At 39.5% G+C, this 19,932-nt stretch overlaps 1 protein-coding gene across 1 annotated transcript in view; it reads left to right on the top strand.

Annotated features, from left to right (window-relative positions):
- Positions 1–18,690, top strand: part of LOC134870330 (testican-2-like) — a 35,774-nt gene extending 17,084 nt beyond the window's left edge. Inside the window, exons 2-10 of the mRNA XM_063892464.1 lie at positions 768–813; positions 6,333–6,447; positions 9,987–10,095; positions 10,600–10,714; positions 12,493–12,612; positions 12,726–12,944; positions 15,488–15,550; positions 16,455–16,592; positions 17,413–18,690. Coding sequence (XP_063748534.1) covers positions 768–813; positions 6,333–6,447; positions 9,987–10,095; positions 10,600–10,714; positions 12,493–12,612; positions 12,726–12,944; positions 15,488–15,550; positions 16,455–16,592; positions 17,413–17,558 — 1,071 coding nt within the window. The 3' untranslated portion in view covers positions 17,559–18,690. The remainder of the gene's footprint in view (positions 1–767; positions 814–6,332; positions 6,448–9,986; positions 10,096–10,599; positions 10,715–12,492; positions 12,613–12,725; positions 12,945–15,487; positions 15,551–16,454; positions 16,593–17,412) is intronic.
- Positions 18,691–19,932: the final 1,242 nt, after the last annotated feature.

Genomic DNA, 19,932 nt, shown 5'->3' with positions numbered 1-19,932 from the left:
GCTACACTTGTTCAACTTGACTTTAGAGCTCAGTCTTCGTGTCCCCTGAGCAGAATAACACGGAGCTAAACTGAACAGACCTGATCCTCAGGGTCCTCTCTGGGCCTTGTGCCGAGCAGTAACCGCTTTATAGTTGATCCTCTCCGTCCTGACACTGAGAAATGGGTCAGAATGGATACAGCAGGGGGACGCTGTATTTTTATTATCGTTTCAGTGCAACCTCGCCAGGGACTCAATCTAAAAAGCAGAGTTAGTTAGCAAATATTCCCTCTGCAACAGTGCTGCAGCTAAGATAGGCCGAGACTTTTTCTTGGACATATTGATGATCTCAGTCTTGCCTTTAGCAGTTTTTGTAAATGTTAGAGGATACATCTACAACACCAACCTCAACAATTAACACTTGAGATAACAATCTCATAGCATGGCAGCTGCTTAGCTTAGCTTAGCTTAGCATAAGGACTATACACAGGTGAAAACAGCTAGCCTCGCTCTGTACAACTAAGCAAACAACATACAGTATGTTGTGAATATAAATGACAGAAATTGACTACATTTTAAAAGCTTTTTAAAACCCATCTTTTCAACTGAATATATTTGCTAAAATCATACTCCCATTTAAACTGTCATTCATGGCATGCAGAGAAGTTTCTGTTATCTTCCTTCATTATGTATGCTCTCCTGAATTCTCATTAAAGGGTACATTTCCTCCACTGTTTTGCCCAAAAGAAATTATTAAATCAATTAATGCAAATATATTTTCTTTCCAGGATGATTACATCAAAAATATGGAGGAGAACACGGGCTCTGATGAAAGTAAGTGATTTTATTTGATTAGAAAAGATTTCTCTCTGAGGACATGATGAGGATGGCTGTGTGGTATCTTTTCCATCAGACTGCAGTAATATATGCAGAGACGCTTTGTAAAGACTTTTAATATTTAAATGGCTTTACTTAAATGGACAGCTCTAAAGCAAAGGGGGAAAAAAATGCTGTATTTCAGATTCTAGCAGCATAATCATTGCTAAGTGCTGTTCGCCTTTATACATCTGCTTTAGACAATGAAATAGTGGGGCGCACTTTATCCAAGTGCCAGCTTTTCTTAATTGCAGCAGTAGTCTGAGGTCATCCTGTGTGCGGTGAGCGCTGGTCTTGAGTGTCGCAGCTCGTGGAGGGTGAGAACACAGTTGTTATCCAGGTCTGAGCCTTCAGTCGGATCCATTAGTTTGAAAAGCCTGCTATAATTGCCTTTGTTGCTGAGGGCTCAACTCCAAACTCCCACCAGGCTCCATTTACCTCTATGGGGTCTGTTTCTAGTTGGAGAAAAAAGATATGGCTGTTCGAAAATCCACTGTGACGGAGGAATGGAGACTGTGTGAAGATGGTCAACATGGTGTTTTGTATTCAAACGAAATGAAAAGAACTGAGAGGGTGCAAACGTTCTTAAATGTGTTCAAAATAAATCACAGAATTGAGCCCAGCATTTGAAGCACTCAACATTGTGTCTTTTTCAGGGGACAATGTTGGATGCTGGTTTTAGGAAGTATAGAGTTTGCCAGAACACTGCTGATGTTCTGAAACCTGACTGCTGCTGTGTCACAGACTGAGGTCTAAGCCCAGGTTAGGCTTGAACACAGTAGCTGTGGAAAGATTTGGAGAACTGCTATCAGAGAAATTGTACCAGAGGTAAATTGGTTTAATTAAGGTCTAAAGAAAAAATCCAGATGTTGTCATTTAAAGTGGCTAATCTGGCTTATAATTAGTGCACAAATTTGCAATTCCCCTCAGCTATACAGAGCGTTTTAGCGTCTTTCAGCTAATCTTTATATTATATTATGGGAAAATGTTGTGAATCACTTTCACCAACGCTGTTTCAGGAGAAAAGGGTATAAAAACCTGATATTTCGCTACCTGTACAGCAGTAAGCAGCTAAAGAGGCATATATTTAGGTTGTGTAAGGTACTACAGAGCTAAAAATAGTGTGTCGATGTGTAAATAAGCAGCTAGAATCTATGTATAACAATGTGTTTCATTATCTGGCATCTATAATAAGTGTAAATACAAAAATGTAGATACTTTTTAAATCCCCTATAGCTATAAATCATGGTCAAAAATATATTTGCTAAAGAATATCATAAGTCAAATTCATATTCAGAATTTTGTTAGTATTATGCTTTATTATCATACTAACATGTAGCCTCAACATATTTAAAATACATATCTCTAAAAACAGTCTTAAGTTTAGCTGAATCTTTGCACACTGAACCTAACATGCCGCTGTGCAACTGAAATGCGAATTGTCTAATGCTAACACTTCTATGTTGGAGGTAATGAAGTACGAATAATTTCACAGCTCACGTTATAAATATACTATTCATACATGTTATTCGTACATGTTTTAGCCAATGGAGCAGGCCCTTAGGGGTTAACAGTGTGTTCCTGTTGCAAGGGTAGTGTGGGAGGTCGACTTCAGCACCCACACACCCCCACTTAAAAGACTTTGAAGACTCCCACAGGAGAAAGATGTAAGAAGACACTCCAGACGTTATCCCACTCATCTGTTCTTACAACAGGGGGAATAGCTAATGTAGTCTCAAGGAAATGCCTCGCCTGCTGTGGTGTGGGCGATGTTCATTTGAATACCATTGATTTCACCCCTGTTCTAAATCCCACGGGGACTAATTCTGCAAAGTTAATTGATCAGGGTCCTCTTTATTTTAAATTTAACCCGACAGAAACTCTGACAAAGTGTACCTGTAGGCTTAGATAGTACAAAAGACCTAATGGGAGACTTCAGGCACCTCCAGTTTTTATAAGTGAGACGTCAGCTCATCTTCAAAAACAATAGGCTGCTCTAAGTCTTGACATCATATTTTAGCTGATACAATAAAATACTCTTCCGCCTGGAAAACGTTTATGACTGTTGTTATGCTTCCAATTGTGCAACAACATGAGGAAATATTGTGTTGTGAAAAGAATTTGAGGTGTTTCATAAATGCTTTCAGAGCTCCATTGTAGTGGAATAACAGCTAAAGGCTGCTTTAACACAGCGGCCACCAATTAAAATGGAATGGTATGAAAGACTCTTCTAAGATGGCAGTAATTGCAAATCCAGTTGAAACTAATTTACTTAAAGCCTGTCTCTCGCATGCTTTTATTGTTCATCAGAGCTAAATCTTTTCAGATTCAGACGGCTGCGACTATTTCTTGGCAGATTGTCTTTTCTTTTTTTGTCCAGAACCACTGAATTACTTTATTAAATGCACACTCTGACCATTTCAATGTGAAATTAATTGCTGAAGGATTTTAATGGAGGACCCTGACTAACTGCAAGCATCATGCGCAGCAGAGACAACAGGGAGAAAGCTGATTGCAGATAAATAAAAAACCCTGTGTTATATTGTGTTTTAGATGGCAGCATAAAAAATAAACAATACCAAATAGATAGGACACAGTGCACTCCCTTTTACTTTGCTGTCATGATTTCAGGTGGATTTGAAACCCAATATGGCCCTCACAATTCCTGAATTGCAAATGCAGCATGGTGTAAACAACCAGCGACGGAGCAGGAGAGGTGAAAAACACAGTTGATCTTCAAGTCAAATGAAATCTGGTGTTTGGATTTCACCCTCCGTATGTAGGAGTTGTATAAGAATACCGTGTGAAGGACGTATTTGGGCTGAAGCTGTTTCTTGGAGGCCGATTTGATAGATTAAATGACTAATGATAAGAACGAGAGAGGTGCACATTAACATCTGAAATGATACTGAAAACGGCAAGCTGTGTTTCTATACTATACTTTACTCACAGTAATTAAACAATGTGATTTAAAGTGACTATTTTGGGTGTAGATGCACATCCAACAACCCCTAACACGTAGCTTATTATGGAGATCTCTATATTCTGACTAAATCTATTAAATGTTGAGGCATAGGAGCACATTGATTTGATGTCCAGGATAACTTAGAAGGAAAATAAGCTAATTGTTTTGTTTCCGATCACTGTTCATTTTCTCAAACCACCATCCTCTTTACTGTATATATAAACATACCACCCACATCATTTTCCATCACCTCTCCTAGAATATATTTAACTTTTCACTTTTTTACAGATCCATTGTTTCTGTATTTCCTCACTCAAGTCTTGTTGGCGTAGCATTTGTTTATAAGAAACAAATATCTGCTCGGATATGTGTAATTTAAGCCAAATTAAGATGGACACATCAACAATCCTGCACTTTATGATATTTCACTTACAGGTAGCAATTTAAACAGCCATAAAATAATCTGAATTGAAAATATTCCCAGAGGGTATACAGTATATTCCCTATAAATCAAGGTTATAGCCAATGAGCATGTTGATCTATTATATTTAAATTCATCCTCTACATGATATTTGTTGACAGGAAATCAATATGCATAACATGTTTGGTCTCCCTAATTGAGTACATTCTGTTCAGATCCACATGTTCTTTTATAAAACTAACACATAAAGAGGATTGCAGAGCGTTTGTACCTGTGTCTCCCCCCTGAGTGCTTTCTAGCTTCATTTGATTCTTCTTCATTTATTCAGACTGTGTTTGCTCTGCATGGGTATCTGCACAGTCTGCATTTGTTTTTTCTGTGAGAGCAGAACAACAACTGCGCCATTAAAAAAATATACTAAAAATGGCACACGAGAAGGTGATGACAGTTAATAGTATATTACAACACTAAAAGAAATCCATACATTTTGGTTCCCTGCCCTCATAAAGGTTTATGAACCATGACTTGAGCTGTTGTTAACAAAATGAAATGTTAAACCTCATTCTCTGAAATAAGCCACCAGAAATATATCCCCTCTAGACGATAAACCAGAAGAAAGCCTGAGGAAAACCTGATGAGTTTCACTGAAGAGAACTGATGTGAGGAGTGAAAAATAGAGATGTCTTTGCTCTCTTTATTGAAAATAAATAGTCAAAATGAGAAATGCGGTGACAGTTTAAGGTGATAGGTGGTTTTGTGAAATGTCTGAAATCAAGAGGAACAGAAGATTGAACACATGAAGTGTACCTATCTGTCTGTCTGTCTGTCCCTCTCTTTCTCTCTATATATCTCTCTCTAAATCTCTCTCTCTATATCGGCAGATGTGGCCTTCAACTCTTTATGAACTCCTGTCTGCCGTTTAAACTCACACCTGGTCTTATAAAGGAACTATACCAAGCCTTCTACCTTTATTTCTGGTCCTCCGAGTTGTCATCCATCGTATTTCCTTGCTGTAGCATCAAAGTATCACCTAGTCTCTGGATTTGCAGGGATCTGGCTGGCAGCCACATCGTCTGTTGACCATGTTGACTACAAAGCAGCTGCTCAAAGCTGACTCAGGATTTCACAGCTTAAATTTCTCTTTCCATCAGCCACTCACTCTTCAATTTATCTGAGCCTGTGGGTTTTTCTGAGGCTTCTCCGGCAAGGCAGCAAGTGGCTTGGGACTGAGAGACATCTAGTTTTAAATGTCATTGACCAGAGGTTGATGAAGGTGGAAGACACGTTGCTATTTTCATCTCAGTCTGTCATTGGGAAAAAGGTTGGCATTGAAGAGTTCAACTCTCCAAAGATGGAGAGAGATTCTCTGGAGAGAGCGAAGAGGTTAGGAAGAAATGGAGACAAAGATGAAGTGTTGTGTGAGGGAGAGAAAAAGCAAGATGGGGAGAGACAGTGACGAGTTGACATGGTGGGAAGTGAGATGTGACAAGCCGAGAGAAAGAGATGCTCAATCAGTGCTGTCAGGCTTTCTGGCAATCAGACGCAGCCTTCGGAGACTGCAGGCAGTGCTAGTGACAAACGCTAATGACAGCTAGGCGTCCATGTTTTGCAGCACTGTTATGACTATAAAATCAATGGGCTCATTTGGGCACACTGCCAGAATATTTTTCATTACACATTTCATGATTCTTATTTATACAACCGTGTTGACAGAAGAGGATATGGAACATTGTTTTATAAGGCTGAAATGTATGGAAATCTGTGGACATAATTAAGTCAAATAGTAAAATTGACTTAAGTATGTCCATAGATTTCATGTAATTGTATTAAGTTATTTGAAGGCAAGAACATTAAGTTTAAATACAAAAAGAATATTATTGCTTTCAGCTAACCTGAATGTTATGTGAATTTTTGTTGACATAATACATTTTATTAAAGTGTGTTTGTGTGCCTCCTGTTAAACTACAAAAGACAAACAGCTGGAAGCTCCATATTTTTTTTCAAGGAGGTGACAAAAATAGCAAATAAGCACAACACTTCAGCTGTGATTGACACTTTTGGCGATGTTAAGTGTTGTTTTTGTGCTTGCAGCCGTGGACACCACCAAGGACCCTTGCCAGAATGTGAAGTGCAGCCGCCATAAGGTGTGCGTCGCTCAGGGCTACCAGAGGGCCATGTGTGTCAATCGCAAGAAACTGGAGCAGAGGTAGGTGGAGTCCCAAAGTCAGAGGGGAGGCTTGTTTTGTGTGTCACTGTTGATGAGATTTCTTTGTGGACCGGACAGATATTTCTGTCTTGTTGGTGTCAACAGCTGTGCGTCTGTTAAAAGCCTTTCAGTGTCTGCTTGTGAGAGCTATTGATTAAACCCAGCAACAGGCCCAGAGAGTGTCATGAGTCAAGAGTGATGCCATTTCAGATTACACACTCATGCTGAGCAATGAGTAATTAACCGTGTGGATTGAAGGTGGGAAAACTGAACACAGACGGTTATGGAAGAAAATCATGGTCATCAAAGTTTATTTTTGAAAAGGAATTGAAAACCTAATGTTGATAAACAATCTCTCCTGAGTACTTCATAGCACTGAAATAATTAGTTTAATACAGTATATTTAATTTGTGTGACTGAATTTGACCACACATTCATTTTAAATCAAAGATTAAATACATATTTTCTTACTGAAGGGATTATTATAAAGATAATTAGATATCATTATCAGCATTTATTTTGGACACGATTATCGTTAGGTGAGCAACATGCATGAAAAGGTTTTTGGAAAATGCACAAATGGACACTGACAATTAACACTTAATATACCAAAAACATTCACGTATTGTTGATGGTTGTCAAAATGTAATATTTCAGTGCTATTAACCAGTGGTTTTTAAATGTTGTTAATTATTCAGTAGTGATTTTACTTCCTTTAGTTGCTAATAAGATGAACATCTTTGTGGTCATTATTTGTCCTTGTAAACAGTTGTGCTCCTATTGGAAAGAGCTGCTAGCCTAATGGGTAACACTTAATGCCATGGATACATACCGTATGACTAATTACGGCTTAACTAATACATGACTCATCATGGTCTTATCTAATTGATGATGTATCATAAACTCCCACATCTCACTTGAAATGAATAATGAAGCCACAGATCTACAGATCTACAGAGTTTAATTATTAAAAGTACACTGTTCATAAGTTTGTGAACTCATACATTTATGAGTTGAGACAGACTTAAATTAACATGTCATAGATGTAACCCAATGGAAGTGGACAACGTTTTCTCAGCTCAGTGCGTTTGGTAATTCTGACCGTCAGATATTTCTGTGTGCATCTACTGCAGTATGAAACCATTCTGCACTTTGTCTTTGCTCATTCATTCAGAAGTACCTGATCAAACCAAGGCTTGCATAGTATCCATATCATATCTTAGTGACTTTAAATATAAGCAGCTGAGATAAACAAAAATCAAAGTCGGCCTTCTAGTTGAAACATGTGGAAGTTTACACAGCTAAAATATCAAAAAGAACTCCAAAAGTAGTTTTAAGGCACAATTTGTACCATTTCCGCATAGAAATGTCCAGAAATGACTTGACATGCGTTATATATGTTGTTGAATTGTGAGTTTAAAGAAATCCCCCGTGTCCCAACTATTTTCAAACACACCAAAGACGTAATGTTGTTGAAAGTAACGGCCTGTTTGCTTTCACCTTAATGATTTTGTATCCCCTTTATTTCAGTGTTGAGGATGTACGCCAGAAACCGTCAAAAATCAACTTTTAACACAGCTTTAAGAAAAATGTTCACAATAGACTTTAAAAGTTGTTTGTTTTTAGATATATATATTTAACTGAATAAATGATTATACTCATTGGAAATCTGGATCTTATGTTATCAGAGAAACAAGCTGAGTGAAGTGCTGCTGCAGCCAAACTGCGTAGCAGAAACGCACAATTTTAATCAGTGTTTTTATCAGTTTGAATAACAATGTGCAATATTCTGTAGAAGAAGCTATCTCCACGGATAATTTGGCTCTTTATACCTCCTGAACTACTTGATCTTCAGTTAGCAGAAACACAAGCTGAGCAGACTTTAGTGGCACATTGGCTCACGGCCAGCAGCATTGAAAAAACACAGATTTTTGAAACTGCTTTAATCAGCGATTTTACTGTTTTAATTACCTGCTCCACTCTATTTTCAAGAAGCAGCACATTAACTTGAAATGCAGAGTGTGCTTGACCCCATAAATACTTTACTTAGCCACCCATGTTGATAATAGGGCAGCTTTAAATGTACATTTTGGGTAATTTAAAATGTAAATCTGGGATCTACAGTAATTCAAATGCTATTTCCCTTTCAGTTTTCCATGGTAAATCTCACTGAAAATAATGTATCTCTTTCTTCACTCCATTTATTCCACTTCGACTGGAAAACAAATGAGCAGTGCTGCTGTCTGAAAGGAATTAATGGAGTGAATTATTACTACCTTCAAAGACTATCTGCTGCAACAGGCGTTTATCTTTTTCAATAAAGTGCTTCATTTACAGAGTCCCTCCAGAGATGAGAGACACTGTGTCGAATAATGGGTAATAAGCAGGAACGCAACCACACTAAACCATCCCGGCATCATTAAGTAGCGCAGCCTTAGATGTCGTACTGCAGAGCGTAATGTTTGTGCTCACCGAACATCAACTCAATCACTGCGTGATAAGAAAGCAAGCACGATGGATTTTACCAAGCAAAGGCATGCAGACAATTCTGCTTTTATTTACCCAATATGGTAGATATAAGCCTCTGAGGTGTCTTTTTGCCTTCTCATTACAGTGAAAGTATTCATTGAAATGGTCTTGTGGTCCTGATGCATAAAATGTCAGGAAAAAGAGTTGTGCTGTGAAATGGAAGTGTATCCCTCTCAAACGGCTACGGCTAGTTTTCTAGGTTTAGTTTTATATCCACAAAAAAATAAGTGTGCTGTCAAGATGTGAGTTTTTTAGCCTGGGAGTGTCGATGATCCCCAGTTCCATCACAAAAAATATGTCACAGTATGCACTTTATGATGAAATGTTCATAATTTAGTGGTCAAAGGTCACTGTGACCTCGTAATATTCTTTTGGCCATAATCCAATAATTAATATGCTAATTATATAATTTCACACCAATATCTAAAAGAGTGATTAAGTGGTGACATTTTCCTGCGTCTTGACTGGTTGGTGGAAACATACAACTGTGTGTCAGTAATTCTAGTTTGGCTAAATGTCTTGAAAACGTTCGGATAGATTCCCATGTAATTCTAACTCATCTCTGTCACGATTAGAATAACTTTGGTGATCCCATGTTGTCATTTTTGGTTGATGACCAAATACCTTAATGACCCAAGTAAGGACCCTCCAATGATCCTGAGCTTTACTTTGTTTTGCAAATTAACAAAGTTAGCATGCTAGCACTCTTGTAAGATGGTTAAAGGTGTTAGCATTGTCATTGTGTGAATGTTGGCATGCTTACACAATTTAGCAACACTGTTCCCTGGAACAGCCTTGCAGAGCTGCTAGCACGTTTTTTTGTTTTCACTAAATATACATGTGGACAAAATCCAATTGAGCTCCATTGTATCCGAGTGGCACCCAAGTGACAGATATCCTAAAAACCTTGGATATATACCCATCTTCCTTATTGAATAACACTAGAGGTAAAAGAAGATTTGTACCTTTTCTGTGATTTGTTTCATTGTTTTTTTTCCTGTCATGTTCAGAGTCAAACAGTCAGGCCAGCTGGAGGCTCATGAAAGCAGCTGCAAACCTTGTCCTGTCACTGCCTCCTCACCTGTATGTGGCTCTGATGGACACAACTATGCCACTGAGGTAATAGAAATGATTCTGCACTAGAACCTCTCTTTTAAAGCACTGCACATTTTCCTTGGGTCATTTTACTTCTGCTGTATTACTGGATTCTGCAACCATTGAAACCCTGAAAAGAAAGGGAAAGCGCCCGTGTCATCATTTTAAATAATGAGAGGATTCCAGTCAAGAGCTGTTTCCTGCTGCGCTGACATATACGTGGACGCAGCAGGGCGGCACAGTTCATCACTGTTCGCAGGAGGACGCTCACCGGCTCAACATGGCCGCATGATTAATGAGTAACTTTGTTTTGAGCTGCATCATCGTATGCTGTCCACTGCCAGGACTCGTTATTGATTTATGTATAGTTTTTAATTTTGACCTTGCATGAGAAGACAGGGAAAGGCTGCAAGAATGAGCTGTCATTTTTTCAGCTAAGTGCAGCGTCTCATCTGAATGAGCAATCCCTCTTTTCCTGCGGTCACCTTCATAAATATTTTAACTGCATCCCTCTCATTCTCGTTACAGTGTAAGCTGGAGCAGCAGGCCTGCCTCACTGGGAAAGAGCTGAGCATCATGTGCTCTGGCTTTTGCCCCTGTGCCACAGCCTCCGTTACCCTCACCAATATTGACGCAAAACGTGGCAAGTGAACTTTTCTTTACTTCTTTTATTTATGCATCTAAAATAAGGGCTTTAGACCTCCCAGCATCACTGTCAACTCTTTATCAAAAGTAAAGGTTTAGCAAAAAAATATCTATGACGCACCAGACACATATTTTAAGATACATTGTACATGTTTCGGTTGATGCTATGCTCAGATCCTGTACTAAAGTAAAACTACAAAAGTATTAGCATTAAAATGTAATTAAAGTACAAAATGGTACAGTACTAATCCTGCACAATGACCCATTTCAGTAAGAACAGAAGTATTATTATGAGCCAAATCAACTTAAAGTACCAAAAGTAAAAGTATGCAGAATGGCTCTTACAAAGTATGAATAAATGATATTTTTTATCCTGTTTTTAACACTTCTACAAGCATTTCAGTCTTGAAGTCTGTCAATGTGGAGCCAATTTCAATTTGTAATAATTAAATAATAATAAATGATCTATATGTGGTAAAGTATTGCATTACACTAGAATTAACATTTATAAAAGAGCTGTTCATTCCGAGCCTGATAATAAACAAGAACATATATGATTTTCATAGTAAAATAAACAATAGATCAACAATATTTGTCATTACCCCTCCTCCTTCTATAAAACGTTGTTGTTGGTTTGCCGGCCATTTTGGACAAAAAGAAATAGGAAATTCCCAGAATGCAATTTTAACCAATGACATATCACTGGAAAGCCGAGGATGTCCTCTGTACAGTGCAGCAGGGATTGATAGAGTATCTCAAAAGAGTAAAAGGAGATGCATGTGAACAAAATGTCCACTACAGAGGACATTGCTCGATGTGCTGGGTGTGTTGTTATATGTCACACGTAACGAGTAACTTACAGTGGTAAATGTATGCAGTGGAATAAAAAGCACAGTATTGCCTCTGAAATGTAGTGGAGTAGAAGTATATGTAGCATAAAATGAACATACTCAAGTAAAGTACAAGTATGTCAACATATTACTGCGTACAATACACTTTCCTGTTTTTTCTCTAATACGTTTGAGCTTGGCAAAGATTTATTCACAGCCTCTTTGTGGCCATTAACTCATTGTTCTCATCAGAACAGATGTTACGGACATTACGTTTGGAATTATTTTTTTTCATTCTTCTATCACTTCAATGTATTTTCTTCTTATTCCTTGCAGTTTGTATTGTATGTCAGGACCCCTATGAACACAACATGGTTCATCTCCTTATAGATAAACGTATACAAGCCAACACGCAGCATACCGTCAATAGGATTAACCCAGTGCTGCATGTTTGGATCAATACTCTACAATTTCAGAGATTACTGTTAGCCAAACATCTCCCATGTGGTTAAACTGCTCTTTCAATCATGTGGTGATTAATTATTTAGAGTGTACACTATCTATCATTGCAGCCAAACACCATTGATTGTCGAAGCTCTCGGGCACATAAAAATGCCAATTGATCAAAAGGATGAAATATTACTCTTGTAGTTCATCTGCAGCCTGGAATGTAGACTAAAGGTGGATTTCTATTGGGAAACAGCATTTCCCACTGATGAGTTAATTGCAAAATAATGTTTCCTTTGAGTGGCAGATCATACACTTAGAAATGACAGCAAGAACATTACGCTTTGACAGCTTTACAGTGAGGGAGAGCTGTGCCTTTGATTCTGTAAGATCAGTAAGAGCAGTAGGAAGCCTGCCTGTTGGGAAGGTGAGTCAGATTGCTGTTAAATGTCTGGCAAAGTTTTGAATGCTGGGATTTCCTTTTATTCTGCTCCCTCAGCGAGCTGTACCGGCCAGGACCTGGCAGACCTGGGCGACCGCCTGAGAGACTGGTTCCAACTCCTGCATGGAAACGCAAAGCAGAATAACTCTGGCAAGCTCAGAGCTGGCACTGCTTCAGGTTAGAAACTCACAAAGCGGCTTTATACTCAGAATTACAACTCAATTGCCCATGCAAATAGATGTAGTATAAACAGAAATAACTTAAAAGGCTTTGGAAATTGTTTCTCACAGTGCTTGAAAAGAGTCTTGTGGCAAGTTGCAAGGACTCCATCGGCTGGATGTTCTCAAGGCTGGACACCAACAGCGACTTGTATCTGGACCAAGCTGAGCTGACTGCTATTAACCTTGATAAATACGAGGTCTGCATCCGACCCTTCTTCAGCTCCTGCGACAGCTACAAGGATGGGAAGGTCTCTACGGCGGAGTGGTGCCTCTGCTTCTGGAGAGAAAGTAAGTGAAGGGATCTCCCGTCTTTTTGGGTTCAAATCTCTAAGTGGGTGAAATAATAGAAAGGTTACATCACAGGGAAATAGAGAGAGTGCAATGATCACAAGCATGCCATTGCTGCTTTGTAAGGTGATAAACAAACAAGTATATTCATCTAAGCTAAAAGCAGTATTGAAACAGCTAGTCTGTCTGCAATTAAAACATATAACTTCCAGCTCCTCTGAAGCTAAGAAAGTCAGCACTTCTCCTAAAAACACAAGCTGCCATTTTTACATTTGATTTGTGTGAGGCTTAAACAAGGGAGATGCATTGGACTTTTAAGGTTTTTTTGGAGAGAGCATGCTAGCTGTTTCCACCATCTTATTTTGCCTCCTGGTTCGAGCTCCGTATTTATCACTCAGATGTGAATGTGTGATCAACCTTTTTCAAACTCTCTGCAAGAAAGCAACTAACCGTAATCACCAAAATGTTAAAGTATTTCTTTACAAAGTCTGCGAGCCCTCCGGCTACTAGAACAAAGCAGGGTTGTTTTAGGCCAAAGCAACATCTTCAAAGCCGTCTCTTCAACCTTCTGCAGTTTCTACAAACTTATGCTGGAATTTGCAATCCATTCTGTCTATTTTCCACCTGCGTATATCAAGGTCTGACATTATTCCCAGACATGATCAGCAGTTCTCCCCCCTGTTGGGCAAGTCCTCCTTTATCTGAGTCATCTGAAAGTCTGCCAGAATGCTTCTCAAAATGCAAAGCCCTTTCTTTACAGCCTCAGTGAGCACACATAGTGCCATCACAGTTTTGTCTCTCCCCTGGGCCAGAAAGACCTGTTCTGTCCATCATTGATCTTTGGCCTCAGCCGTTCTGGTACCAGTCAGGTTTTGTAACTGTGCCTGAACACGGTGTTCCCTGTGGACAGTCAGTCCCTGATTAGCACAGAAGTCCAATAACAAAGCATCATTTAGCTCGTCTCAGGCACGCTGTTCCTTTCAATCAACCCCCTTCTGGTTTCTCTGGCATTGATTTTTTGGTTGTTGAGGTTCAACAGAAAGTATTGTTTTTCCTCTGTGCAAGACGCAGCAAATGGAAGCAACTGCAGTGCATTCAGAAAGTGTTTTATCAATTTTAGTTTGAACACAAACCCCTCTGCTAGTATCGTCTAAAAATGGAATCCTAACTCTTTCGTACTCTATGTCTTGATTTCGATTACTATTATTTATTCATCCCCCAACCCGCTAGCACAGTCTGTGTACATATATATTTGATAGAGCGTGAAAGTATGTATGGTTGCTAGATGTCAAATTTGATTGTTTATAGAGAAATATTACATTGATATAAAGTATTTAAACCCCTTGAAATTTAGCAACGGTGCATCTAATTTCCCCTGATTCAAAATGTGACTACACCTTGATTTGATTCCACCTGCGGTAAACTCAGCTGATTGGACGTGTTTTGAAGATCACACACAAATGTGTACAAATGTCTGAATGCTTTCCTAACGCACTGTATCACATACTTTGGAAAACTTTACCAATCATCTGACTGCGTTTTGGAGCTGTGATGTGCATAGCCTCTGCACCAGTACTTTGTGACCATTCATGCAGTCAAATATTATCCCCACATCTTAACTTATTCTAAATTAAAATCTGGTTTGATTTAATGATATAACTTCACAAATAACATCAATTGGGAATGTGTATTTGTCTTTAGAAGTACTATGTTTCATCTAATAGCTGTACAGAAGCTGAAAGCGGATAACCTGGGTAACATGGTGTTCTTTTGAGTCCTCTCTTAGAAATGAAAGCTTACTTTTGAAGCCCTGTTCCTGACATTTCATGTGCAGTTCATGCTGTAGAAAAGTGAAATTGTGAGGCGACTCTGGATAATACCTGCACTCACACCTTTCAGCTGCGCTCATGTGCAGCATCTGTAGCGCTTGACCTTTACTGAACAAATGCAGGATATCTCCGGCAGTAACCTCATTTGCACACGGATCTCTCCATTGATCAGGCATTTAACCTGCATGCAATAGATTACACTGACTGCCTAATCAATTTTTCATTACTTGCTGGTGGTATTCATAAACCATTAGGTGATAATGGCTTTATGATAATGATTTGGAACGGTACGTCACGCTACATGTATAGGAATGATTACAATTCCGTTCCCTTAGTGGCTTTACAATGACTCAGAGATCTGATAATGCTGTGTGAGTTTCAAACACAATAGCAATGCTGTGAAAATGTACAAATACTGGGCAAGATTTATCACCTTGTGGGTCAATACAAAGTGTCTCTAGGTTTCTATTTTTATCTCTCTTCTTGAGGTTCAGCTCATTTCCCTGTCATTCTGTGGCTACATCCATATGTTCTTTCAACAAAGCTCCCCGCGATCGATCAGGCTCTAAGGGAATGAAATATAAGACTTCTTAAACAAATCAATACGGGCAACAAAAAAAGTGCAATTATAAAAGAGCATTGACTGAGATAAAGTTTGGGGATAGCAGTTTCTGTGATAACCTGTCATCACTTTCTTGTGTTCAATTCTCACAGAGCCGCCGTGCCTCGCAGAGCTGGAGAGGATCCAAGTGCAGGAGGCGGCTAAGAAGAAGCCTGGTGAGTTTTTCATCTATCAATTTATCACCGCAGGATCAAAATGTATTCCATTATTAAACAATGCATTTGCGTGGGAACACCTTTTGGACTCGCTTCAGATCCTTTCAAAGCCACACAATGCCATAGAGTTAGCCTTCAAGTACAACATCAAGCTGGCGTGTGCCCCCGCACTCACTCCGCGTCTTTGGGTTACGTAACAAGGCCCGGAGCAGCAGGCGAGAAGCTGGAGGAGGCTCATTTAATACATCACAAGCGCACGCCTCGGATTAGGTCCTAATCAGGCCGGGGGTGGGGGGGTGGGGTGGGAGGATTAGGGGGCAGCGTTGGGTTTAGGAAACAGCAAGGCTAACTCCCGTTTGGCTCCCTGGGAAACCTGTATCTACCCAGCATGCCGCACATCTGTTTTGCCCTTTTTCTCTTGAAAACCAGAGAAATATTCCTCCATCCCTTAGGCCCACTCGTCTCAGTGCTTGTGTTTCCTCTAGTTTTCACGGTAGTGGAAGGAGGGAGGATAGCTTGTTAGAGAACTTCTCTTTGGGTTTGACAAGAGTCTCCTGAGGGAGGCTGAAACAGTGGCGCTCTGTCAGCGAGGCTGTCACGACATTTTTACACGCCACTCTCGCAGCATAAGGAAACACCAATACGCTGTATGAAATCACATCCAGCAGCATATGCATGCTAGTGTAAAACAAGCAGCGACGCTTCCTCTGTCTCCCTGGTATTTTCTGCCAAATATCTATCCTGACTGATGGTTTTATCACAGGTTCATTAAGGCGTGCTGGCATTCTGGTTTATGCTGGCTCATCTCAGGCATCAGCATGAGGCAGCTTTGTGAGCTGAGAGTATAAATATTTAACATCAAGGCGTGTGCGTGTGCGTGTGCGTGTGTGTGTGTGTGCTGCAGGGATGTACATTCCCAGCTGCGACGAGGACGGCTACTACAGGAAAGTGCAGTGTGACCAAAGCCGAGGGGAGTGCTGGTGTGTGGACCAGCATGGTGGAGAGATGATGGGCACCAGAATCCATGGCAACCCAGACTGTGGTAAGAGACGGGGGTGGGGAGGGGGGGGGGGTATAAGGCAAACAGTTATTTTCACAGTGTAACCAGCATTACGTCTCCTATTCTCAAAGTTATTTTCTGTCTGTAATTGAGACCTGGCAGTTGTATTTTCTTAAAAAGATGAATATTCAGTTATAAGTGAGATTGAATAAGTTCCCAAAGCAATTTATTGTGTTTCAGGTATTCCTTTTTTTTTAAAGGGTACATTTTAAGGTCCATGCTTGTATTTGGGGTTTTTACGGGAACTTGTTAACCTGCTTTATTGTTGGAAAATACAATTAAAATTCTATCCCACTACCTCTATGAAAATGCCTATCTTCATCCTCTGTACGAAAAACTCTGTTTTAGCACCTGTCAATCACAAGAAAGCCCCTCTTCACTGCCTTTATTATAGCACTTACATGCCTTACGCTTTCTGATTTAAATAATATGGATATACCTAACTCCCAGCTAATCCAAAAATGTTCAAAGAGGTGGAGTGTGGGTGAAGCTGAGAGAGGCCTGGGTCAAAAACGGTTTAGCTGTACAAAAATGTACCTCATGTACAATTGTCGTAAAGAGGGAAGATAGCTAAAGGCTAGAGAACAAAACATTTTTTGTACCAGGCTATAAACATGCTTAGTTCTGCTTTAAAGGTCAGTTTTGAACATGAGGATCTACGGTAATTGACTCGCTTTTGGAGCAAGCTTCAGATGTCCCTTAGATGAAATGCAGATTTGGGCTTTGCTTCATTTTGCAGCTCCAGAAGAAATTGTGTTAGCAGAGATACAAAGTGATTCCTCATGTATAAATCATTTTCTAGATGAAGTGGCAGGATATTCTGGAGATTTTGGAAGTGGCGTGGGATGGGAGGATGAAGAGGAGAAGGAGGCAGAGGACACTGGTGAGGAGGCGGAAGAGGAGGAAGAGGAGGAGGGCGAGGCTGATGACGGAGGATACATCTGGTAGAACTGTGTGACCCCACGCAGAGAGCCGAGTCACAGCCGCCGGCCTGAAACTCTGCAGGGATGGCTCTCTCCTCACAGCAAAGATTTTGGGATTGGACGGGGGAGGCATGGAGTTGTGTTTCATCCTGGTGGGATATGTGGTGCTCGGCAGGTCCAGGGATGAGACGATGACCAGTTTTTGTCTTAGATATGTGTAATTGCTTCATTCTCTTGTCTCTGTTTTTTTGAGCAACAGAGCATTTTGTTTTGCCGTCCTAAAAAAGCAGGACCCACTGACTACTGCACCATAGGTAGCTTTCCGACCGCCATCTATGCATAGAGATTACCAGTCATTTTGTATTGTGTGAACAATTGCTTGATTATTAGAGCTGCCGTCCCAATAGAACAACTAGAGATCAGAATTCAAAGGATTAGACTGACAGTTTGTGGATAAATGCTTATTTGCTTTCTTGTAGAGAGATGTATGAAACGCTTCTTGCCTCGCTAACATACTGTAAGTTCAAGCAATGAGATGCCAAGATTAGCATATCATAAAGACTGGAAATAGAGGGAAACACCTACCTAATTTTAAAGCTAACAAAACACCATTGTGTTCAAAATCTGTTTCTGCTGCCCTTCAGAGGCCAATCAATTATAATTATTGAAGCTTGCGTTACCTGGTTGTGGTTGAATGTACAGACAGAGTAGTATCGATCTTCTCATCTCTCTCTAAATAGATTGTATAAAAGCGTGTTTCCCAAAATGTCAGTTCAGTGCAATGTGATAATGTATATCCAGTCTGACTCTGTATATAAATCCAATGATCTGTGAAGCAAGCTTAGAGGAATAACGGTTACTATGGTTTCCATTTACCTTTATGATAAAGATGCTCCATAGCTCATAGCAGTTTTTAAAATGTAAATGCTTCAGGAATTAAGTGAATACACTCACCTACACAGGACCTACATTTCGAGTTGGTTTACTTTTATTGAAAACCTGTAGAATGTACTTAAATGGCCCAAACTGCACCTACAGTAGAAACCACTATTCGCTGAAGTCATGTCAAAGAATGTGCCACAACTTCGTTAATTATGAGTTTGCAACTTGACAAAACTGTATTTTGTGTTTATATATATATATATATATATATATATAATTATATTAAAAAAAATGTGTGCATTACTTGAAGTTATTTGTGTATACTTGAATTCACATTGTAATTTTTTTTCTATGACAATATTGTTGCCATGTCTTCATTCATGCTAATGGTAGACCAGACATTTGGTTGTTTTTAGTATTGCATGTTAGTAAATAAGAATGTACTTCTAGGCTGAGCACTTTACTAATAAAGGCAATGGAGCCAAAATGTATGTTGACCTCGATCTGTTCCTACGACCCAGAATCACCCAGAAACAAAAGACGTTGACTTTGTGGCTCCTCCTTCCTCTTTGTTTGAAGGTCCCCTATTATTCTTTTTTCAGCAATATATTATAGGTCTCAGATATACACAAAACATGTTTCTGAAGTGTTTGGCTCAAAATCCCTAACAGATAATGTATTGTAGCATCCCATAAAACCCTCTGTTTCAGCCCTGATCCAAAAGTGCAGATTCTGGGTCTGTAGCTCTTAATGCTAATGAGCTGCTGCTGGCCACGCCCCTCTGCGAAGTGATTGGTTTGAAAAAAACAGATTCAGTTGATAAGGTGGGCGGGTCTTACTTTGGTTGGTTATTGGCTAATGGTTGCACAACCCAAAAAAATATTGTGACAGGTTTTTATATAGACGGATCAGGTCAACAACAGAGAATCTTTTCGTGAAACTTTCCGAATCTCAGAGGGGACACATTTAGTTATGAAGGCAGGAAAAAGTGGATTTTGCATTATAGGTGACCAATAAGGATAAATATATTTGCAATGATCCTATAACAAAGAAAATCTCGAAATGTAATTATTTAGTTATTTGGTCAGGAGAGTTACCTCAGTAGATCCACTCAAATTCTGCTAGCGTGCTAAAACTGATTCCATTTTCAGTAACGATCCCCCAGCCATGCCTATAAAACTGAAGCTAGGTGTGTGATCATGATTATTTTGGAGAACAGAACTACTTCCTCATGACCTTTGGGTCTCCCACCTGATGTGTGAAGCAGTAACTACTGATGCTTATCACAGCTAAGGCCGATTACAGCCCGCCATTAAATATGATTACCAAAATATTGAATAAGGATCATTACATCACCTGCAATTATAAAGTTTACAGAAATACAAACAAAAGACTGTCCTCTCAGTTGACTCTTTAACAAGCAGATGGAGAGATATTTGCTGGAGATACTCCGGAGCTCAGCTGCCACCTCATGCTAGAAGAACAAATTACAGCAGAGCGTCTGCCAAAAAGCATCC

This window comes from Eleginops maclovinus, chromosome 10 (genome assembly GCF_036324505.1).
Source record: "Eleginops maclovinus isolate JMC-PN-2008 ecotype Puerto Natales chromosome 10, JC_Emac_rtc_rv5, whole genome shotgun sequence".
NCBI lineage: Eukaryota > Metazoa > Chordata > Actinopteri > Perciformes > Eleginopidae > Eleginops > Eleginops maclovinus.
This window is presented reverse-complemented; position numbering and strand designations above follow the sequence as displayed.